Genomic DNA, 25,424 nt, shown 5'->3' on the forward strand with positions numbered 1-25,424 from the left:
ATTAATATTTACATTTTACAATAAATAAATACCCATGACCAATCCCAGGAAGTGGCTTTGATAATTTTAAATTCTAGCCCTAATTTCATTTTGACATTGTATTTCATGGGTAGTTGTATAATAGATCACGAGAAACATTTAGTTCATGAAACAATTTCAGTAAGGTCATTTACTTTGACTCAGCTTTTCCCCTGCTTTGAATATTAGATGTTCTTGACTAGGTTGGTTAGAGATTGATTTGCTTATATTGGAAAATGGGTTCAGACATTATGTTTCCACAAAGGGATATTGCTCCTGAAAATATTTTTACTTTGCTGTTCTGTTTACAAAATGTAGCAAGGACCACCATATCTTGCCTGTCATCAATTCACCATTGTTGTATTGAAGAGTATCAGATAGATATGTATCATAGAAGAAATCAGCTGTACCATTTATATAGGGTAAAGTCATGCAAACCATGCTCAAAACTAAGCTCCTTAGTTTTGGTAGCATGAAAAAAACTGCATTAGTAAATTGTATGAAATGGTGCAGAATGACTACCACTAATATCACATGCATCTTATGCAGCCATTGGTGTTTTGAACTAGTAAGCTTTGGGTGTAGAGTAAGTGAGATATACAAAGTATGCTTACATTACATGGAGAAGTCAACCAGTGACTGCCCACACACACACTTTTAAACTGGCTTATTTGAAGGGGTCCATATTGAATCTGAAATCCCATCTCCTGTAGAAGACAAAGGCATGGAGCCACTTGGTGTAAAAGGGTCGGTGTCTGTGTCCGTTTCCCCCTCTGCTAGGTACCGTTTTTCTCTCATCCACGCTGATCCCCCATTGGGGCCAAACGGGAAGTCGTCTCTGTCTTGGGAGATACTGAAGCCACTTGGGGAGCGCTCAAGTTCCTCATGGTTGACAGAGAGAAGGGATAATGGAGTATCGCTGTCTCTTGTTAAGCTCCTTCTCTGCCTTGGAGACGCCTTATCTGAGTAAGGGCTTTGCAGGTCTCCTTGAGAGTGGTAACTAACCTGGGAGTCCATTAATGTAAATATAGGCAAAACTGTTGGCCTTTCTGCATATGAAGTTGAGGAGGGTGTGGCTTGCAGTTTGCCAGAGTTTTGCCCACCTGTTGATAGAGGTTGTGAATGAGTCATATGACCATGTGCTGAGAAACCGTAAGGACTGACTTTGTTGACTGGAACCTGCTGGAAGTTGTAAGGAGTTTCATGAGCACACTGCTCAGTGTATTTATATATTATTGTTTTTAATTCAGAATATTTGTTTTCTTCTCTCTTCTCCTTTGCAGGAGAAGCAGTTTCTTTCAATGGACTTATCTCAGCGACTTGTATTTGCAGCTGTTCCATATGATGCATATGCATATCAACAAGAAAATCCAGTTTCTTCCCCATGTCATTAACCTGAAAAATACCAATGTTATGATATTGTCTCAAGTCAGTGGTCCAATGAAAGAGTCAATGCTTCCATAGGTGCAGTGCCCCCAGCAAGGATGTGCTGCCATCTTTATTGGTCATGAAGGTAATTATAGGACAATCATGTCTTTCCCCTGGAAGCTGGACTGCAGTGGATGCCATCCTCTAACTGCCTCAGATTAAGAAGACCAGTCCCTATGAACTGTGCCAAAAAAATTCTTAGCGTTGCTGGGTATTTGGCAATCCAGCATCCAACAGCAGTCTACAACATTATGACCAAAGTCTTGATACCATATGGTAAATAGATATTACCAAAATACAACAGATGGAATTACCTTTGCACACAGACCTACCCTCTAACTTTTAATAGTCCCACAACATCAGGGTTAAATATCAGGACTATTTTCCTTTCTCTTTTGATAGTACTTTGTGCCTGAACATTTACATTCCATGAAAGGAATTGATGTGAATCAATGCCACTAGCCTCCATGTTACTTAGTTATGTATTTAAAAATGAGAGTGTCTTGACTTGCTAAGCAATAGGTTAGGATGCACAAAAAGGGCCCAAAAATACCTGTGGAGACAATCCTTTTGAGTGCCAGACCCTGCAAAAGAAGGTGGTGCGCACAGCAAAACACCAGACATGATGAGTATGGAGTTAAAGGGAGTGAAATAGTCCCATGTAAACATCGTGGTTAGGGTCTTGCTGCCATATATAATGATATTCATTCAACAGGTTTCAAAATGCACACTTCCCAGTTAATTAAATTCTTTCATGAAAAACTAACCACATAGTTTTGTGATCATTAGTACAAGATCCGTTTGAGTCTTGGTCACCAACACTACAAATCTGCCTGGGTCAGACAAAGACTCATACAGAATTTATGTCAGCTTTATCATTTTTGTACAAGTGCCTCAGCCTCCGTCATTGTCATGAAATTACATACCTGTCGTTCAACTTTAACAAATTTGCCCATCATACTTTGGTCTTCAGTATCTGCTGTAGATGCTTTGGCTACATATGGATCATTTCTATAAAGAATTAATAACTCTATTAGTGTTCATTTTTTCTTTGCATCACAGTAAGTAATTTATATGAGAAAACAGAAGTACCATCTTGGTGGTATGTAGCTCCTTGGAGCCCCATTTAAGAAAAAATTGAATTTAGTTATTTATCATACAAACAGGAGCAAAGGTCTATTCTATGTGATTTCAATGCATTTCTAAAAATAATGTATTACTGATTTTTAATTTAAAATTATTTTTGTTCAAAATTAAGAAAAAGATTAAGAAAAAACAAAAGCAAACAAAAAGTTCAAAATGAAAGTGAAATTCATCTCAGACTTGGAATAATTTCAGGTTTGTGAAAAGTGTTGAGATAGTCTAGATAGAGGGTCTCCAGATGGACTTGTGTTTTTAAATCTGCTTCTTTCTCATTAGTGTGTTTGAAGACTGAATCTGAGTTTCAAGGCTGAGTGCTTTGTTTTTTTTCTCAATTTCATTAAACCAAATAGTAAGTGGCAGAGGCTGGAAATGCTGTAAAGATACAGTCTGGCCATGAGATTTAAAGTGGATTCCAGAATAACTTTTCTTCTACGTAATTTCCTACTGCCCGTCCATCAGATGGACTAACTTCAGGAGGTAAGATGATCTCTGCTTAACTAAAGAACTTTGATTTATAATTTCATGGGATCTGGGATGGTCATTATCAAATTAAACCTTTATCTAAAGGGTTCCAAACCAACCTCAAAGGAATCTATGTCTTTCCATAATCTATTTCAAAGTCTAGAAAAACAATTTCTAAGCACTTGTTCTTTAACATAACAGAACAAATATACCCTAAAACTTTTGTTTTAACAGGTCCGGTTCTTATCTTTCTGACAAAATTCAAAATATAGCTGTGAATATATCTTACTGAAGCAGAAACTGTAACTAAAATGTGTCAGATTTTGCACATTGGGTTACTGATGATATGGGCTCGTTCAAAATTTGCAATCTGCTTTGTTTCCCAAATGATCATTGCCTCTTCCATATATGTAGGTCTCTGTCTTCACATTTACACGTTTTTAGATTTTTCACTGGGTGGGATAAACCAGATAGAGCCAAGTTAATTTGTTTTCTGTTAGATTACTTTTGTTCTGAGCAACCATAACAGCTTTGGGGACAGATTGTTGATGGTCTTGTGTGGTTCTTCATGGGTATTTATTGACAGATTGATAGTTGTAAATAACAGAAGAAATGTCATTTATTATTGAATTCTTGCTACCAAGAATGCAGCAATACAATAACATGCTGTAACTTTCACACCCAGAAACCTGGTCTTGAAATTTATTTTCAGTAATTCTCATCAATCATTGGTTTAAAAGCAGCATCATTAAAACTCTGTGCTTGCCATTTGGTGGGGGCTATAATGAAACTTTTTTCCCTTCAGGAAGATAACTGGTTTACCATCAAACTATTGGTGATTTTTATTGAGTTTTTAACTGGGTTTACTAGTTGAATGTTAGAAATTCAGCACATCAGCAATCAAATGTACATATTTCATATAAAATCACATTTCCAAAATGTGGAGAAGCTGAGCTAGACAATTAAGAAGCCATTAAGTTTAGATTTCCATCATACATTGTTCTTAGGGAAGCTAGCTTTCTCACTCAACATTTACGCATATATATCTTGTAGCAACATATCCTCTCAGTATCATTACTATAACAGTGTACTGGCTGGATGAATGAAGGGCATGCTTATTGGTATGAATTAACTTTTTATTTCTGTTTTGGTCTGTGCAAAATATTAGGCATAAAAAATTCACCTGGGAGACTGTTGTGAAGGGTAAGAAAAAGCTCCTCCCTTTTGGGATTTCTTATGCTTGGGAGTAGATGGAGGTCCAGGTGTAAAAATCATATCTACTCTGAAAAAAAGAAAAGTGCAACTGCATAAGTCCATCTCTAAATGCTAACACATGATAGAAAATGCTATGCACCTCTGCAGCAAACAGTAGCAAAGATTCAAAAAGGAAGCATGTTTCAGTTTGGTAATATATTGAGGTTCATGACATGTTTGTTCTGTTCTGGGTCTACAATCAATACACTGAATTGTAATTACCTGGTAATTTCATGGTAATTAAGTAATTATCTAGCTCACTATTTCCAAACTTTGACATTTGAAACACATGACTTCATTTCCTTCAAAGGAACTAAATAGTGTGATTTTCAAAAAACCTCCAATAACAGCTGCTCCTAAAAATGTCGGGAGAGACCCATCAGGTTTTGTGCTGGATAGTGAAAATCAGAATTGGTGAAAGGTGGCAATTCCTGATACTCTTAATAAACCAATGACTTTCTAGCAGTTATTGTGCCTAATTATCAGTAATTTTTTTGTCTTTACTAATTATTCTTTTGGTTTGAAAAATATAACTATAAATGATGTTTCACAAGGAATCCTACTTGACTTTTTTTTTGGAACAAAACCAAAAGGATTGTTTGGGAGGCTCCAGCATATTTAATTACACTCTTTTACTATATCAATATATTCTTTCATTTGGCATATCCAACTGCTCAGGTGCAAGCAAGCCTCTGTTCATTCAGCCCAGACACCAAACTGACCAGGTATCAGTCAGCACTAGTCCACAGAGCAGTTATCTGTATTTTCAGACAATCCGTGCAGGTACATTGCATGGCTTAATGATGCCCCATGGAGTTTTGAAAATGGAATTTAAAAAAGCTCAAGGCAAACCTCACAAAGCTAGCTAGATATTTGCTAGGCACCCAAGCATTGCTGGGCCATCAGTCAATGTCTCATCAAACTCCTATGGCATCTCACTATTCATAGACACAATGAGTAGTACTCACCTCCCTGGTTTTGTCCGATTACAGTCAGTGGAGATCTAGTCAACACAGTGAAGAAAATTTGGGGAAGAGTAAGGGAGATTCAACTGATCAGATGAAGGCATCTGGTTTAAGCAGGGATTAATTGTGCCAGAAAAGCCATTAATTGTGTTGATTAGCTCTCTGTTAACTATAAGAAGAATCTCACATGGCTTGCCAGGATTATGCTTTTTCTTCAGAGACCTCTAAAAAGGTCTTCCCTGTATATGTGCAAAATGGCTGTTGAAATTTTGTGGTTCTTCCACTACTGGTGATTCTTTATACTGGGGCATGGCATTGCTGAGCTGAACATCACAGAGCTGAGGCTGTGCTGTGATTCTTGCCCTGACTCACCTGCCATAATCACTGCCTGAGATGGGCCTAATCATGCCGGGCACCTTTACTGCTGCTAGGACTCAGGTGAGTATCTGAGAGGTGCTCTGCTGTCCAAAATCACACAACACTTCAGTCTGAGGTAATGGAAGGAACCCCAGTATAAGGTGTGTAGAACCCACCATAGATAGGTGCAGATTTCTAACATCATGAGTCCTCCTCAACTTCCTGAGTTCAGAAAGATATTACTGCATTGAAACCTAAGCTCATGTGATGCAGAGCTCATTTTATAGAGTTACAATGGTGTTTTGTGGTATATAATTAAAGAGAGCAGCTTTCTAGAGCAATAATAGTGAGGTAGGAACCAGACGTTATATACTTGAAAATGAGATAGCCCAGTACATGGAAAAGCACTTTGAAATAAGAAATTATGAAGTTCAACAGAAGGACCAGAGCAGCCTTACAAAGTCAATGTAAGTCTAGATAACGTCTAAATGTGCAGCAAGAGTTTCACTCACTCAGTCCATTCCTGAGAAAAATCAATGTTATGTCTGCATGGCATTTTGCTGTTCAGAGTGACTGGGGGGGCTCAGGGAATGTGGACAGTGCTGTGCTAGGACTGAACTAATTATGAAGTTTAACAGAAGGACCAGAGCAGCCTTACAAAGTCAATGTAAGTCTAGATAACGTCTAAATGTGCAGCAAGAGTTTCACTCACTCAGTCCATTCCTGAGAAAAATCAATGTTATGTCTGCATGGCATTTTGCTGTTCAGAGTGACTGGGGGGGCTCAGGGAATGTGGACAGTGCTGTGCTAGGACTGAACTAATACAGCTATACGCATATATACACATGTGCACCCAAACCCAGACAAGCTAACCAGCTCAAGCTCTGACCTGTGCCCATGGTTCAGGATAAGCAGCACAAATTTTTGTACATATGACTCAAAAGCACATCAGGATGAACCGCTTCTGTGAGGAAACAACTGTGGGAGCAGACTGAACCTGAACAGTCACAAAGGCCTGAAATTCCAATTTTTTTCATCTAGGTCAGTTTACACCTGAGTGAAGGGGATGTAAAACCTTCTGTGCTGATGTATTTTTGCACTTGTATGAGATGTTTCACCAGGCACAGGTCAGCAGAGAATCCAGCCTAAAGGAAACTCATGGAGAGCAACAATTGCTTTTATTTCTCACCTGTAAAAAGGGGAGAAGGGGAGAAACTTGACCCTAATCAAATAAGGCAATGGTCAAGAAAATTCACAGGATTTTTTACTCTGATTTCCTTGTTTCTAAATATGAGCCAGTGGTCTCTTCTGCTGCAGTTACCCCTGCTAGCTGCTCACTTGCCTTTATTCTTTGTGGAGAAGGCTTTCTTATAGACCAGCTATGCTATGCAAAGACAGCTTCTGGGTGGCCTTGTATGCAAATAGGCCAACTATGCTTTTATTTTGCCAGCACAGCTATACATTTTCCCCATTTACCAGAGGATTCTTACCTTGCCTGAAGATATTTTATTCTGGAAAGCATATCAAGATGCCCTGCTGAGTATTGCTCTATCACATCCTTTACATCATAAGGCCTCAAAGTCTCCTTGAATTTTTTTTTATAGAGACGAAACTGTAGTATTCTGCATAATAAACAGAAAAAATTACTAACTTCTTATATAAATTCCAGAATGATAATTTGCAGTTTCATCAAATAATTGATGTTGCTCTGGATGTTTGGAAATCCAGCAACAAGGCAATAAAACATAAGTAGAGAATCTCTAATATCATATCACATTTGTAAATACATAGTAGCTGGCTTTTCATAATTAATAGGCTAAACCTAATTATACACACAAAATGTCTTTTTCAGCACTATCATCATAACTAGAAATGGTTCAAAGCTACAAGATCATATTTGGAATTTGATTTTGAACAACACAAGTCACAGGAGATTTTGAAGCTATGAAGCTGAAGCTGCTTTTTTTATGCTTCAGCCTATTATAAAGCTAATTTATTGTATCTATAATGCTGAATCATTTTCAGCTTGGTTTTCATTTTGCACCTGGGAAAGTTTTGGATAGGAAATGTTAAATAGATAGAAATGTGGAAGTTAAGAAGTCAGCAGCAGTTCAAGTTGTGGAGAAAAGAAAAAGTGTTAGAACTGCCTAAAGTGTCCTTGAAAGAACAGCAGTATAACGTTATTGTTGTTGATGTAATAATAATAATCATCATCACTGTTATTATTACTATTATTATAAAATGTCCTAGTAATTTATAACAAAATTCTTATAATAAGGACCAGTGCTGGCCAGAGCCCTGGAAAAATGTTTGGCATTCTTTTTTTCATTCTTTTTGGTTTATACATTAGTTTACACTGTTATATCTTGGTAGATTAAACAAATAGACAAGAAACATATGTAAAGAATGAAAAGCATTTTATTTCTTTAATCTGTCTTCGGTTTGAGATCCAAGGGTTTGCTTTCTCAGTAGAGTCTCTATGTTCTTATTGGTCTGAATTGGGGAATTGCTGTCATCTGTTAAGATACTGACCTGTTTTTTATTCAAGGTTGGAGGGTTTTTTAACCTTTTAAAAATCTGTATAAACTTTAATTTAGCAAAGATAATTCTATTACGACTTTTTAAGGGTTTTCGACTCTTTAACTCTGTTGTTTATAAATCTTTCAAGATTTCAAAATTATATCTATGCCTATTATAACCAAACTATACATGATAATAGCAAAACTATACTTAAAAAACTTAAATGAAAAATAGGAATCACACTGTTAGCAATTTCAATTTAAAATCTCCTTGATCATGACCCTGAAAACCCATTAAGGGTTTTGTCTGAAAGAATTACTTCCCATTAACATTCAGGGTCTGGGTAAACTATACAAGAAAAAAAAAAAAGCCTGGCTCATGATTGAGTTTAAAGGGAAATTGCATGAATCAATTAGATTTGCACAGGATGTGGGAAAGGAAGTTTTGCAAAGGTAATAATAGCATGTCTCATGGAGGTGGGGCTGGGAAACAGGACAGATGTATATTCTGTGTTTTAAAGCAAGCAGGTATCAGGGAAAGAAAGGGAAAACTGTGGAGGAAGTAGGGATGAAGGAACTTCCAGTGGGAGGGAAGCAGTCATGGGTAACGTGAGCAAAGCCTGTGGGACATGGCTTTCAGGAGGCTTGAGAAAACTTGAAATATTTAATGACTGGTTCTCCTGCACCCAATTGGAAAAGAACCAGGAAAATATATATTATGGTTATATACATATAAGTATATAGTTATATACTTATAATCATCTTCCTTGAAGCTTTTCTAAGAAGATAATTTTGGGGCACTCCAGACTTGCAGTATTTCACCTGGAAGGTAGTAACTCCCTAGCCAAAACTTAACAACTTTTGGAATAAAAAGCAGTTGCAATGAAAGCAGAGTATTTTCCTATGGGGCATTTTTCAAGGGAAGAGAGTAAAAAATACCGGGTGGAGAAGTAACAGAGCATCAATGAATGAATTCTATGTGCTTGATGTGCTAAAAACATTATCAAGCCTTACTAGGAGTTTTCTAACCCTAAGGAATATCTGTTGTGATATGAAAATAGAGGTGACATATGTCACAAGCTGAAGACTGCTGAAATGGAGACCTCAGCATCTATTAAATATGACAGCTGAAAAGCATATTGCACATTCATACAATTGTGAATAAAAAAGAGTTAAGTCAGCTCAGAGTTTATTGTTAAGCAAAAATTCCAGTTTTACATAAATACTACAGCCACTAAATTGAGCAAGATACTATATTTATAGCATATTTTAATGAAGAACTATACACAATATTATTTTATAATAAATATATTTATGGAGTATCTTGCAAAAATGGCATGGTCAATGTTACTGAAAAAAATTTTCCTTTCTGCATATTTTCAAAGAGGACTTTAAATAGGGCCTGTCTTGTGCTTTTCAATATATCTAGAATTATCTAATCTATTGCATTTTAAAAAAGTAATAACAGCAACAATGAATCAACATGTAGCAACATGGTAATGTGATTTCCTGAAGCATAAGCATTCAAAGTCAAAGCAAAGCATCGAGGAGCATCAGAGACATTTACCTGACAGCTCGGATGGCTGTCTTGAATGTGGGGATCATGTCTTCCATAAGGAAGTCGCTACTGTCGCCTCTCTCTTCTGCCATGGGTTCCCCTGTTCCGGCATCTGCAAAGCAGGTCAAAAAAAGCTGTGTGAACATCTGACCACACGATGTTTAGAGGGAGATCTGGCTAACGAAAGCACTTGTCCTGGTTTCGGCTGGGAGAGATTCAATTTTCTTCCTAGTAGCTGGTACAGTGCTGTGTGTTGGATTTAGGATGAGAATAATGTTGATAACACACTGATGTTTTAGTTGTTGCTGAGTAGTGCTTACACTAGTCAAGGACTTTTCAGCTTCTTATGCCCTGCCAGTGAGAAGCTGGGAGGGGGCACAGCCAGGACAGCTGACCCAAACTGGCCCAAGGGATATTCCATACCATGTGACGTCATGCTCAGTATATAAACTGGGGGCAGTTGGCCAGGGAAGGGGTGACCGTTGCTCGGGAACTGGCTGGGCATCGGTCGGCAGGTGGTGAGCAATTGCATTGTGCATCACTTATTTTGTATATCCTATCAAGCTGTCTTTTATCTTAACCCCCAATTTTTTTTTTTCCCCCCGATTCTCTTCCCCATCCCACTGCGGGGGGTGGGGAGTGAGCAAATGGCTGTGTGGTGTTTAGCTGCCTGCTGGGTTAAACCACAACAGCACTACATAAAGTAAGTGTAATTTAGTAAAGGAACATGTCTTGCAGGTTCCTCTTTCTCTGGTCAGCTCTTGAAAGGGTTTTCATAATTCTGCTGGGACAGCTGTAAGATGCATTATTTGAGGGATCTCCTCTCAGATTCCAGCATTTCTGAAACTTGGGAACTTTTCTACCTTTCCAATGGATTTAGAAGTTCCCACTTTTAGGAGCTTTTACAATGATAAATCTTTGACAAAATTATTTTACATAAGGCTAAAACACATGTAGAAGCTACAGGCTAAGTTCTCCTCCCACTTGCACTACTTGGAACTCACGTAGCTTCATGGAAGAGGACAATCAAGTTCCCGGTGTGGACACTGAGACTACATCCATGGTAGTCTGCCCAGCATGCACTGATACCAGCTGGCACAATAATGGAGAAACTGTTATTTAGAGACCATTTAGACGCTATAGGCAAGAAAAGGCAAATGTGGACTCAGGGAAGATGGGGGGAAAATGCCCTATGATGTTGCATGGACATCCAAAGGAAATCTGCTGAGGGACAGCAGTCTTAGGGAGAGTGGGAGGGAAGCAACAGTTGACTCTATAAAACAAGGTTTTAAGAGATTGCAATGAGGAGATATTTGAGATGCCTGGACACAGCCTAGTGCAGGGCTGGATGCAGTCTAGGAGGGAGCTACCTTAGCATAGCATCCCTGCTGATTAACCGAGCCATGACGGCATGTGCTTTTTGGGGATATAGATTCACTGCCCAGTGTGACCTCTTTTTTCAGGTCAAATAGGTTGATTCCACCACTGGCTTTATCCCATATCAATTGCTGTTTTTATGGAGGGCCATTGTCTTATTTCAAGCACTGTGTTGCCTGGACTCCAGCATTCATTTCCTGGAGCTTCCCCAAATGTGCTATGTAAAACCAGGAAACGGCCATGCTTGGCCCAGAAAGTCACAAACCTTCAACAGAAGATGCAGAGGAACAAAGTAAAATGGGGAAAATAGGGGATGGATAGAAAGAAATCAACACAGATGGGCTACCTTCTGAGCTTTGCCAAAAAGCGTACGCTTTCATTCGGAATGCAGTGCGAAAACGCTCCTTATTATTCAAGACAACATTCTTAGGCTCTTTTGAAGGACTTTCTTCAATGGCATCTACATTCAGAGGGGTAAATAGCTTTCCTTTAGTATTGGTACCACGAACCCGATCCAAGAGACCCAGCTTTTGGCTACAAAATAAGCAAAAGTAATCATTTTCCTCCTTTGTACACTTTTAATTTCTTTTCATGATGCTTTAAGTACATAATGGGCTAAATAAATGTTTTGTACACAAGGACACTGCTGGGGCTACCATAATACATCAATGTTTTTGTAAGCAACAGCTAAGCTCCACAGATAATTAATTACTAGATACATGGTAGGGCAGGCTACTCAGTTCTCTCCACCATTCACTTTCAGTCATCTCTCACTATACTAGAAATTGAGGTGACCTATACGAATTGTAGTAAAGTGACATATTTTGTTCCTCTGATGATTCCTTGCACTGTCCTCTTACAGATTTACTGACCAAAGACATTTTTCCTTCAGTGACAACATAAAACTAGAATTACATCTACTTGCCATCTTACCAGCATCAGTAACCCTTCTGACAGCCTTATGACTGTAACAGTCTTAAATGCAATTACTAATACCACTGAAAAGAGCAACAAAAAAGGAAGTTGCTAGTGAGTGTATCAGCTTAAATATGCTCTGAACACTTCATAGGTGAAAGATGGTATAATTATTTGATTTGCTTGTTCACTTTGCTGCTTAAATATTTGTCAGTTGCACATTTGTTAAAAAAATGTGGGGCTAAGCCATGGGAAGAAAACCTGCCTTTTAATGCATTCCTGGATGTTGCAGTGTGGGGCAGCTCTGGGGAGAGGTGAATTGTGCACACGTGGTCAAGAGGCACTTAGGTGCAGGAGAGAAGGGCAGGCAGGTTGAGTTGGGGGAGAGAAGAAGCCACTGCAGCTATCAGGTTTCTAAGAGCCACAGATGGGAGCGGAGCAGCTCTGAAGGACGAATAGCAGTGGTGACCAGAAGAAAGAGATTTCATAGATATGCAGAGAGGTGCAGTATGCTCAGCTGAAGCCACTAAACTTGCTGGCAGGAGAGACAAGCATAGGGAGGGTCCACCATGCAAGGACATAGTGGACAAAGATAGAGACTTGTGTGCAGACCTTGCAATTGAAGGGTCTCACAGAACTACTTACTCTCTATTTAAGGAGTTATCTTGTTCAGATGGATTATTTTTGTGTTCTAGCATCTCTGGTGTCATTGGTGCACCTCTTTGAAAGAAGGATCTATTTCTATCTCAGAGGTCTGTCTGTGGCAGTATCCCTCCACAATGAAAGTTCTTAAGACATTCCTCTTAAAATGATAAGGGCAAGATGGATTTAAAGACACATATGATGACTTTGCAGCTTTCCTAAAAGTGCTGACTCTAGTAGGAATACTGCAGTTTACAGATACAAAATTCCTACGTGATCTGAGCATTGAACATCACAGCTGTCGCAGGGTTTTGTGTGTTTTGGGGTTTTTTTTAATATGAATTACTGGGGCACTCATCTCTACTATCTGTTTCTGATTAAAATATCTTTGATCCAGAAGGTAATGAAATATGGGCTTCCCTGTCACGAAAGATGGAAGCACTAAACCTTTGTGTAGGATGTTTTTTCAGGCCTTCTGAATTTTCTTGTTGACAACATGACAATACTTGTGAATACAATTTCTGCAGCCTAGTAAATTCAGATACTTGCCCTGTCATTGCATGTATGAAGTGCATATGTGTGTGCAAGTATGGAAGTGGCAACTAAGAAGGACTTGTGTGAGTATGGAGACACATAGCTAGTCCTGCTATATCAGCATCGCCAAGATTGAAGTCAATGATGTGAGAAGATAAAAGCATGGATCTGAGTGGAGAATTAGGACAGTCTAAGTAAATGGTATTAATATTACCCAGACTTTGCCCTAATGTAATTTCCTGAGGAATTCATGGCATGGGGGGAAGACAAACAAAGTGCACACAAGTGTATAGAGCAAAAATCAGGGATTACTTCCTTCTTTGTAGAAAAATATGAGATGTTACTTGTTGACAGCTGTGGCAAATCAGTCGTCACAGAATGCGTAGGGCAGTCTCATGTTTGGTCTTAAGCACTTGTTTAAAAAGTGGTTTCCATAGTGCTTTGCTTTTGGGTTAGAATCTTGATCTGATAGATACACCAAGGTGCTCTAAAGGTTAAACTGGTGGTGAGTGCAGGGTCCCAACAAGTGGTTTCTGTTCTACTAAGATAGGGAGAATCCTGTGATCTCTTTTCTGCATCACTATCACTTCTCTATTCTTTCAGAGGCCATGTTGAGAGCAGTAGTCCTTTACAAGATAGATGTCTTAACTCCTTGGCATTTCTGTGAAATTTTGATTCTTCAAGCACTCAGCTACCATATACAGAAAAAATATACACAGGAGGAGATGACAGCTAATGGGCAAGTTTTGAAAGGGCATGAAAAATAAAGGTGAGGAAGTAAAAGTCAACTGAATGAGTTGTGTGTATTTTTTGAGGGGTAAAGTAAGGAAAAAGAAATTTTCATGTCTCAATAGTAATAAAACCAAAGTTTGAAGGAAGAATTAATTTTGAGAAGGATGGTCAAGAAGAGTCTGGAATCATGGCACATGACTGAAAAGGATTTTAATGCAAAGAAATGCACCAAAAATCTAGCTGAGTGATAACAATGAGTCAGCCAGGCAATATAAACTGGTGGATATGAAGATGTTAGAGGGAGTGAGCTTGTGAGGTCTTCAATGTGAAGAAAAACAGACAGAGCAATTAAGAATGCCTGGCATCGTGGTGATCTTTGTAGACTGAAGGAGACTGTGAAATAAGCTACAAGAAGGAAGAAACTGAAGCAGTTTTAGGATGAGTAGATCTATTCAACGATAAGAAAATGAAGACATTTTTCCCTAGGTCTGAACAAATTGTATGTACAACAGGCTTGTTGTGGAGATCAGCTTTTCCTGGTGGGGTCACCAATGATAGATTAATCTCAAATGAAAGGGGAGACTATAGTCCACCTATTCTTCAGGATTTCAAGATTGATCATCTTGGTTCAAGACCTTCCAGGATGAGAAGGAAGCTCCTAGAAGGATGAAATCTAGCAGTGAAACTCAGATGATGTCAGATGATGAGGTGATTTCCTCAACGGCAAGAAGTGGTCACATACTACACATTGACTTCGAGCAATGTATTGAATGTCACAAGATTTGGTTTAGTAACACTACAGAGAAGTTCTTAAGAGAAGAATACGTTTGAGGCGAGAACCTGAAAGACAAAGAAGCAGAAAAATAGGTGAGACAGAGGATTCCTATTGTTTATAAATAGCAGTTTAATACTATATTAGAAGAATAGAGTTGTCATTACATATGGCCTCTGACTCTCTCTCCAGAAACTTATTTAGTCCTTCAAAGTACATATCCAGACATCTCAAAGTTTGCCCCTTAAAACTCCTGTAATAACTGCCGTCCTTACCAAAAGACAAGGAGGCATAAAGTGCATTGCAAGGAACTATAGGGATCGGACCAGCAGAAAAAGGGTCAGCGGATGATGGAAAGTATCCAAAACATTAATCTTGCGGATTGGTTTTTTTCAATATAGGACAGAAATATAGGCAATATATGCAGAAATCTCTGCCATGGAGCTATACAAGAATAGGAGTGATCAAGATTTGATATCCTCCTCATAGATCAAAACAGATCAAAATATTCATCTGCATCCAGCACAAAAGGCTACTTATGATGACTTCTACTGCACATGTAGGCACACTCATTTGTGGGTTGGGGTTTTTTTTGGTGGGCGTGGGGGTTTAAGGTAGATAATGTAAACCAAAAGCATTCCCAAATTCTCTTTCTAGGGAGTTTCTCAACTTTCCCCATTGATAAGTGTCAGTTTAGGAACAAACTGTTGTCCCAAGACCATTGCTCATGCATCTTAGGTTTAGGAGCTAGAAGTCATCTGATCTGTCTTAAGGTGTTTAAAAAGTTAAATGTCCTGTCTAAGATTAATCTTTAGACCCCTTTCTATAATCAGTGGGAAGTTAGCAACCTACAGAGTGCAGTTCAGCTCCATTTCACCTTGGGATGAGTTTACAGCTGGGGGAACTTGTCTCTTGTTATTGACTACAGACAGATCTAGATGAGAAGTCATTTAAAAAGCAGGTCTCTAGTCTAAGCTAAAGTTACCTGAGCTGAAGCCTTCCTCATTAATTGAATCCTGATGATTAACCCTTAAAGTAACATTCAGATTCATAACAGTATGTTTATGCAATAAATATAGACAATTGTGTTCATATCCAGGCAGCCAGAGCAGTAGAATAATCAGAAAATAATTCATCAGCTTCACATGAAAAAATACAACAGTATGTTGTATACAAAAAAACCAAAACAAAACCCAAGCTTCTTTCCAGATAATGACTAGCTGTCATCAGAGAAAAAATGGACTTTATTCTCATTTCCAAGGGATGAAATCTGGGTCTGCTGGGGTTTTTGTTTTCATTGTGCTTTTTAAAAAACTTAGGAAACATTTGTTCTCATGACACAATCTCCTTCATTAAAACAGCATGCGCATGGCTCAGTCTCAGAGTATGAAGCATGCGCAGATCACATCATCCTTCATGAGAGTGGCTAGGACAGTGGTTCCCACCCACAGGTTTATGTACTGCTGCTTGTCTTTCAGACTCCTCCTCCTGGTATTAGCTACCTTCCTCCCCTTGGGACAGTGGTCCCACTTCATTTGGCTTCCTTACATTCAATAAAATGTGATTCCTTACTTCCAGCACAATTCCAGAAACTGGGGGGATTCAAATGTATCCCAAATATGCTGACAAAAGTGCAGAGTATTTTCTCTGACTAGCTTGGATAGGTTGCCATTGCTTGTCTTGCATGCTATTGCATCCTCTCCCTTGTGGTTGAATAAAAATTTTCCCAAAACCTTTGTCTTTGAAGTGGAGTCCCAGCATGAGAACTCCTTAATTCTGTGGTAGATACAGACCACCATAAAAGGAGGAAGGCAGAAGCAGTGCAGACAGTTTGGCTTCCTAGCTAAAGAACAATTCAGCTCTCAGATTCTTGCTCCCCAAGAGCAGTGGGAATTATTTTGAAACATCTGAGAGATGAATTTGGTGGCTGGATATACAAGAGGTGGCTGGCTTCTGCAGCAGATGTTTTACCCTTGCTCAGAATAAAGAGTGGGAACCACTGAACTAGAAATACTTTTCCAGAAACAGTCATGCAAGGAAATAATGCAGTTACATCCCAACATGCAAGCCAGATACTCTCCTCTCTGTTCTTTGCCTAGGCTTGGAGTTTCATAAACAAATGGCACATGTATGAGAAGAAAAATAATGAGTTAATGCTAACAGTGAATCAAACACAGCCCTCTTCCATGTATTTACCACTTTCACCTAACAAGGAGTAATAATAATCAGGAAAATTTTCCATATTTTTGCAGTTTAGCTCATCATTAGATTTAGTTGGTCTCAAGTAACTGGAAGCAAAAGGCAGTCATGTTTACTCCAGTATTTTACTACATTAGGAGCTTTACTTATATGGGTGAACTTAGCTTTGGGAAATCAAACATTCTGAATGAGATTTCCAGAAGTATTTTCCTTTGAACTATTCCCAATAGAAATTAGCATGAAACTAATGTTATGAGGACAGCCATGAATCCTGCACTGAATACATTCAGCTGACCTCAGAGAGTTCATGTGTGTTCTTAATATAAAACAAAAAGAGCATTCCGTAATTCCGAGGTACTTCTGAACTTTGGCCAATCAGCTTTCCCTTTTAAGGAAATCAAGTAACATTCTTTTCTATAGAAAGTAACTCAAAAAAGTGTTCAATCTCAAAATAATTGACTGTAACTTCTTGACAACTAATGTCTTCATTTAAAAAGCCACTTTGCATCCTGAATCTTGAGGTCAAAATTTGCCAGTTTCTGATGTCTGAGGAGGAAACACCCCCTTTTAGCCAAACAATTTCCACACTCTTTGCTGGTGTATGTCCTCATTGGTATTTAATTGTAGGCATGACTCTAAATCCAAACTCACCTACCATCCAGATTATTTGCCCAGAAACATGAACACAAGTCCTAACTTGGGCTCAACTTTGATGCCCTTCAGGAAGAGAAAGAGCCCTTATGCACACTAAAGGCCTTTGCTCAGCCTCTCTTCTCATCCACACTTTCTAAAGTGATTGGAAATGGGTAAAAATAAGCAATGTCACGCAGATCCATGGGGAGAATAGTCCAAGTTCAATTCTTTGTGAAAACAGGTTGGATATTTTTCACCAATGGATGCAGCCAGCAACATAGGTAGAAACCATATCGATGTTGACCCTCTCTTTACTTTGCAGTGAACGTTATCTCCATGTATCAACCACTTGAAAGCAAACCAAACTGCAAAATCAATGTCTCTTGACTATTTTGCATGGGCCAATCATCCAACGAAAAAATGGAGTGCTTCACTAGCAGCTCTCCAACAGTTGAAGAGCTTAGGCTAGGAAAGTTGAGTTGTGTGTTGATGATTTCATGTTTGTGAAATGAAGTGGGAATGAGAACAATGAGCTAAAGTTGGATGATAGCAAGGTGTTTGTGTGGGATAGAATAAAATGCTTGACAACTTAGTCAAAATATTAGTATTTCCGATGATGTGTCTTTCAAATTCCTGAAATGCTACAAACTATTTTTACGTTTCTTTGCAGGAAGATAAAGTTCTTGCCCCACATCTTAGGTCACAGTTCAGCAAGATATTTAAGCATGTCACTAACTTTATTCAGATGATCAAAAGCATCCACTTGTTTTCCGTTTGCTGAACCAGAACCTGCAAATACACATGCAGAGATGTTGTTCCACTGAACTCAAATGCAAAGTGACTTGCATGAATTTGTGTTGGCAAGGTTGGGACTGCATAAGGAATGGTATTACAGTATATTTTTCTCACAGTAAATTTCTAAATGATTTGCAGAGTAGGTTAGTATCATTCCCATTCTATGAAAACTGAGAAAAGCACTTGTTTCTAAGCAGATCATTGGCAGAGCCTGGATCAGATCCCAAGTTTTCTGAACAGCAGAACAATGAACTACCTGCAAGGTCATGCAACTTTATTTTTATGCTTAAATAACTTTTCAGTCTTATCTCCCCTTACTTTTTATGGTGGTTAGATGAACCACTGTAGTAAAAACAGAAAGTGCAGGCAGAGAATGGCATGCAAGAAATATGAAAAGAGTAAGGCTCAATTGTTACTTGAACGCATATACCTAAGTTTTCTCGTGAGGCTTGATCCAAAGAATGACTCCCTACTAAACATGACATTACTGTAAAGTGAAGAAAAGTTATTAAGATGAGACGTTAATGATTACCCATGAAAAGCTCTATGAAAAAGAATGGGAACAGCCTTTCATTTGTAGTTAATGTAGTGTGCAGATCAGAGTGGCTTTTACCCCCTTCCTGTTTTGGGCAGATGCATTAAGAAGAACTGCTGACAGTTAAATTTTCCACCTTGCAAAGTATGATTTTATTTTCATTATGCTGTTACTACTGGCAATACAAAAATGCACGACATTATATGCATTCTTTCATACTCACATAGCAGGAAAGACTAGTACCGATTCTGCCACTTAAAAAAAATCAAACCAACTTTCCAAAGGCAGAGAAATATTATTTGTCTTGTAGAAATAAGTGAACAGGGATAAATGAGATGCATTAAGAAGAACTGCTGACAGTTAAATTTTCCACCTTGCAAAGTATGATTTTATTTTCATTATGCTGTTACTACTGGCAATACAAAAATGCACGACATTATATGCATTCTTTCATACTCACATAGCAGGAAAGACTAGTACCGATTCTGCCACTTAAAAAAAATCAAACCAACTTTCCAAAGGCAGAGAAATATTATTTGTCTTGTAGAAATAAGGAAACAGGGATAAATGACTTTTCTGCAATCTCATAATAATAGATTTAGGAATGAACATGCTCTCCTGATGTCTAGTTCTACAGTTGGTCAATGCTGATTAGGAGCAAGACCCTAGAAGAAAGTTCAAAATCCTTCACTAAAGTGTCTGTACATACAAGTGATTCAAAATTCTTACACTAGTCGAAATCAGTGGAACAGCTGCTAACAACAGTGCTGAAAAATGAGGCCCAAAATTCCTTCCTCAGACATAGACATCTAAAAGTTGGCTCAAAATAAACAATATGTCCATCAAGCAAAGGTCCATCCTAAAGGCTGGGAAATGTAGGTCAAACACCCAAACATTTGTTGAATGATTTGCTGCACTCCGGCAGAAATGAGCATTAATATATCTTTCTCATAAGTCTTCTTTCTTGGGAGCTAAACAGATGAAAAGGCTTTGCAATACATGCAGAAGAGCAATTGCTATCTGAGATTTCATGTGCTGCTAGTTTAAGGTATTGATTAAGGAAGAAAAAACTAGTGGCATCTCTGGTATACAGTCAGTAAACTCCCCACCAGTGAGCAATGAATAGCAAAGCCCCAGTTTCTCCTGGTTTGGGGGACTACACAGGGCATGTAGGGAAAATGCTATTCCTAACAGAGCAGCATCATATGTACCACTTCCCTTCACTGCTTACAGGACCCAGCCTACTATCTAGCTCAAGGGTAGTCCAATGTGCTCCTCATCATATCTCACATCTTCACAGTTTTAGTTTAAAGGGAGCTTCTATAAAGCCTCGGGCTGCTGCCAAACTTTAATTGGCTTTCTACTGTCACAAGTCCTTCCCTGCAGCCTCGCCTTGGGATCCAACTTCTGAAATGGGCTCTTCTACTCTGTTGTCTTCCCTGTGTTTTTCCCAAATGGTCTAAGAACAAGGAGCTGCATCTAGCTGTGACTTTGCCATGATGCCAGCTCCTGCTTCCAAGGAGAGATGCTAGAAGGATCTGTCACAGAGTTCAACTCTACTACTGTGGAGTTCCTAAAGAGTTTTCTCACCACAGAAGAGAAACCCTGCCACTTAAATCGCTACCCACCCTCAAATTTTTACACAGCCAGGCCTCATTTTTAGTTTATTAACCAGTTAAATTTTCTGACTCTTCTGGGAAAGCTTTGGACCAATTCTTCTCTCTCCTTTATCAACCATTGTTCAGACAATGCGGTTTATTACTACAGTTTTCCCACTAAGTACTTAACTGATGCAAGAACCTGGAGACGGAGTGCACTTATGGGCTGTTCTCTCCATGTGGACCACATTCCCTTATTGCTCATTTATTTCAATACAGCCTTAAATGCAAACTGCAGTGGAGTACAAGTAATACTTTCTATACTAAATCACTGTAGGAGGAAGAGGAATTTTTATTATTTTTTATTATCTGGTCTGTAAATAAGAGTTTTATGAGAGATGGGAGGTGGGACTGTCAAAGCAACCAGATTTTATGGCTCAGTCCCATGTCTACTGAAGTCAGTGGATGCTCCCACAAGTACCATCATTTTTTCTGTTTATCTGGAGGGTTTCCAATCCCTCTTATGGAATGTTTATTTTCATAAACACATTCCTGCTAACAGGAAGGCTCCAATGCAGGTTTACTGATGATTTTGCTGAAGGTTATTACATATGTAGCAACATAAAAGCAAGATATATCCAGCTAGAATGAGGGGCCTTGGGATTACAGTTTTAAAGATTTTGAGCTGTGAGTCATACTTTTCAGTTTTTAATCCAGTGCTTCAACATAAAATTACTTCTTCTAGTGGCCTGAAAGATACAGTAACTCAGAAGCTTCTCCACAAACTGTTCTGTCGCTGCAGGTGCAGGAGTTTCTCTAGGGGAGCTGTGACCAACAGCAAACTGCAGCAATCCTTCACTTTCCTAATTTTAATCTGCTGCTGCATCTGAGTCAGAACATGTTTTGGCTCAAGGTATGGAGTTATGTACTCAAAAGGATTTCAGCTCCTAAGCTCTCTCCTACATATTAAAGGCCAAAATTCAGCTGCTGCCAGCCCTGGAGATGGCTAAAATCTCCAGACATCTACATTAATGCAACTGAGCTTGCTCATGACTGCTTAGCCTGGGCAGTGCCGTGGATGTATAGTACTTAAGGTTCATGAGGGTTCACAAACTAAGTAACTCCCATCCAGGCAGTCTTTGAAGAGGAGCAGGTTAGCTCATGATGATGATGGTAGGAGGAGGAAGTAATCTTTTCCCAATAATTCAGGACTACAGCACTTGCCTGTACTGTAAGAAAACTTGCAATAGGTTTTTCTTTTCTGTTAAAGGAGGTTTGAACCCCAAAAATTCATAGAAGAACAGCAAGTGCGAATCTGTTTTTTTCAGCTTCCTTTATTGAAGCTGTCATGTGTTGCACAAAATGTTTAAAAAATAAAAAGATAACTTTTCATCAGGCCAGGGACTGGAACCCAGGCCTGACCTCTGACTAACAGTTTTCAAATTTTGCTACAGTTCTTGCTCTTTTTCTCTGCACTGTAAATGGGGATGCAAATGGAAATAGGTTCAACTCGAGTCTGTGGAACTATTTATCCTTTAATTGCTATTGACTTTCATTGTGGGTGATTCATTGATAGCAGTTTAGCATTAAGTATTTCACATTTTAGACCTAAGAGGTTGAATTTTATGCGCTTTTGAATCTGCAACTTAGCTGGAGAGGGTTATAAATATATCAATTCCATCTGAGACCTTGCAGGTTGACTGACAATGACTGCTCTGTTGTAGTCTTCAGTGACTGACCAGCATTAGGATCGATGATTCCTTCATTCTCTTTGCTTGTAAATTCCCCAAAGTGACTGGGAGCTTTCCCATCTGTTTCAGCAGGGGTGGGACCAAGGCCTCAAACCTAAGGTGGCTTTTTTAGTACTGCCAGAGAGATTGACTATCCTGCTGATCCATTTTAGCCATCCATCTTAGTATTTATTGTCAAGAAATCTTTGCACATGGTGAATCAACACAGACTTGATCCCTTACACCGCAACATCGCTCTGTGCAGGACTGTTGAGCAATAACATGAAGCAGAACTTTAAATTCACCCCAGAACAACCTGGATGCTAAACCCCGGCTCTATGGCATGGATCAGGAGAAATCCAGACCATGATTAATCATAACGAACAATAAAGCTGTTTACATACAGTCAGCAAGCAACACTGCATTTGTATGAGTAGCATTTTAGCTGTGTTGTTAAATTGGGAAAAAAGCAAGCAATTAGGAAATGGACTGGTTAATCATTTTTAATGACTACCTGTGGTGTTAGTAGCATGTTTTGGTTAACAGCTCATGAATCCACAAAGAACCATTTAACCTGCATCCTCCAATAACTGTATTAAAACAAGGCTGTAATAATGGCAGCTACGTACCTGGCAGTACCATCCAATTGCTCTTTCCTTTTAGAGAAGAAAGGAAGCATTACCAGAAAGCAAGGAGAGAAGAATCACATAATAAATTCAGCAGATTTTTTTAAATAGAAATTTCTAATCTATTGCTAATGGTTTATAACTCTTTTGTTCTGTGACCATAACTGACAGCAGAATAAAAGCTACATTTTCAACTATCCATAAAGCAAAGAAAGTGATATAGTTTCCTGAAACCAATCTGTGCTGCTTAGACTGGCAATCTAGTCTTTGGTGAGAAGTGAACTCTCTTGCCCTCTCTCCCAGGACCTTATTTGCAAAACACCTATTAAATTTCAGGTCGCATTTAAATCACAGAAGAACCTACATACAATGAACAAGTTTGAAGTCACGGTAATGAGTCTAGACTCCATGCAAGCCTGACAATTATTCTCTGAACAAAACCTCAGGTCAAGAAACCTTCTAGAAATGACTCTATAATGGATAATGTGGGAATAGATAGAGAGTGAGAAGGGATAAAGAAAAGGAAAGAAATGTACTGAGCCTTAATTAAACACTTTTGTGGTGTTTTTTCTTAGAAACTGCCTTTTTGACCTAAGTGAAATCAATCCTAAAGAAATATATTGTGAATAAACAAAGAAAGAGTTAATATTTGTAATTTGCCCCTTGTGAAGGCAGGAGCCTGAAATGTTTCTTCAAGTCAGTTTTGAGCAACAGCTGGAGCTGCAGTATTAGCGCAGTGAGCACAATTTACATGTGGAGACCTCTGTTTGAGCTGAGCAGTAGTTTAAGGGCACTTTTTGTCAGAATGAGGCATAACAGCAAGTCCAGAATGAAAGTTTAAGGCGTAAACTTGGATAAGTAATGCCCATTATTAGCAGCTGATAGTCTATAGCTAAAAGTCTTGGCTTTCATAGGGCCAACATTTTAAAATATTAGGAACTCAAGGTGAGGAAGGTGCCTGTTTGACAGGCAAGAAAAGTGAGGATCAGACAGACTCATATCCATAAACATATGAGTGTCCATTAAGTCTGAATGTCTTTATGTATGGAATGCTTTCCACTGAACTCAGAAGTGGTGATTAAAATAAAACCATGACCCCAACTCCGTAAAAAAGTTTCCTTGTGAACCTTCAGTTAGTAGTTTCAGTGGGAGATAGTTTTAAACATGCTTTGGCTGTCCTCCACTGAATTATCCCCTTGAGCAATTGGTATTGCCAAAAGACAAGCATTTAACAAGTATTAATTATGTTCACATGCCATGGCTACCTCTGTGAACAACACAATTCGCAGGCCAGTTGAGCTAAAGAGGGAAAAGTAAGAATTCTCAGCATAGCCCATATCTTAAAATACACAACCGCATCATAGAGGGTGCGAGAAGTACAGGCGCCTCTGAAATCCAGGGTTAAAACTTTATCAGGATAAAAATTACAGAGGGAGAAATTGAGATTTCCAGGGCGATAAACTCCAGAGTCTTACAAAGGGAAGCTGATGGTGAGGCAGCCTTCTCCTCTGTTTAATGCTAACATGAGAGCCACTGATGGAGTTATCCCTGTGCCCTTAATATATCCCACCAGGGGAAGGGAGAAGAAATGGATCCAGAAGCCAAAAAGCGTATTTTTCAGTCTCAGCCAGGAAGTTAACTGGCAACAGTCTGTTACCTACAAAAGCCTCATTGATATATATAAAGTCTATGTTTCCTGTCCTGACTTATACTTCACAGAAAATGATGATGGAGAGGTGGACAATGCACTTACCTGAAAAATGGAAATGATACAATTGATTCATAAAACCTCCAGGTAGCAACTAGATCAATCCTGTTGGGATTAGTAGCATAGTATCTCCAAGCAGCCTGAATTACAAGGGAAAGGAAATAATTAGTGTTAGGTAAAGCTATTCCCCAGGCTGACAGCAGCCAGATTGCTTCAAAGAACATAATGATGCACCTGAGTGACTATCTGGAAATTAATTACTAATTATCAGCAATACCAAATGAGTGTCACTATATGGCAAAACTATTGACACTGGATTGTGGTCTGGGAGGGCTGTTAAAGGAGACAGGACATGACAGAGAACCACCAACATCAACAAGACATTACATTTGACTAAACTGGTTTTATTCTCCTGTCTGGTATGTCTAAAAGACCTTCAGGCACTGCTGAATTTGTCCAATATTTCTGGAAGTGCTTAAGCTAGTTTACTATGTAATGTATCATGAGAAGAAATTTTGCTGAGAAATTTTCTATTTCAGCATTTAGCTCCAATCAAAATTCTCTAAGCACATATCTAAAAAATACTGTAGCTAAATTAGCTACCTGCTAAGTGGAGATGATATAATTTAAAAGGTGAATTCAATTCACCACTGTCCTGGTTTCGGCTGGATAGAGTCAGTTTTCTTCCTAGTAGCTGGTACAGTGCTGTGTTTTGGATTTAGTATGAGAATAATGTTGATAACACACTGATGTTTTAGTTGTTGCTAGGTAATGCTTACACTAGTCAAGGACTTTTCAGCTTCCCGTGCTCTGCCAGGTGCACCAGAAGCTGGGAGGGGGCACAGCCAGGACAGCTGACCCAAACTGGCCAAAGGGACATTCCATACCATGTGACGTCATGCTCAGTACATAAACGGGGGGAAA

General features: G+C 38.8%; 1 protein-coding gene across 1 annotated transcript in view; it reads right to left on the reverse strand.

Moving 5' to 3' along the window:
- Positions 1-292: 292 nt before the first annotated feature.
- KCNQ3 (potassium voltage-gated channel subfamily Q member 3) overlaps positions 293-25,424 on the reverse strand; it is a 36,844-nt gene continuing 11,712 nt past the window's right edge. The window contains exons 8-15 of the mRNA XM_009273981.1: positions 24,546-24,640; positions 22,796-22,822; positions 11,428-11,615; positions 9,714-9,816; positions 7,118-7,249; positions 4,235-4,333; positions 2,373-2,457; positions 293-1,413 (exon numbers count right to left, since the gene is read on the reverse strand). Of these exons, the coding sequence (XP_009272256.1) occupies positions 676-1,413; positions 2,373-2,457; positions 4,235-4,333; positions 7,118-7,249; positions 9,714-9,816; positions 11,428-11,615; positions 22,796-22,822; positions 24,546-24,640 (1,467 nt within the window). The 3' untranslated portion in view covers positions 293-675. The remainder of the gene's footprint in view (positions 1,414-2,372; positions 2,458-4,234; positions 4,334-7,117; positions 7,250-9,713; positions 9,817-11,427; positions 11,616-22,795; positions 22,823-24,545; positions 24,641-25,424) is intronic.

This window comes from Aptenodytes forsteri, unplaced genomic scaffold (assembly GCF_000699145.1).
Source record: "Aptenodytes forsteri isolate BGI_AS27 unplaced genomic scaffold, ASM69914v1 Scaffold223, whole genome shotgun sequence".
Classification (NCBI taxonomy): domain Eukaryota; kingdom Metazoa; phylum Chordata; class Aves; order Sphenisciformes; family Spheniscidae; genus Aptenodytes; species Aptenodytes forsteri.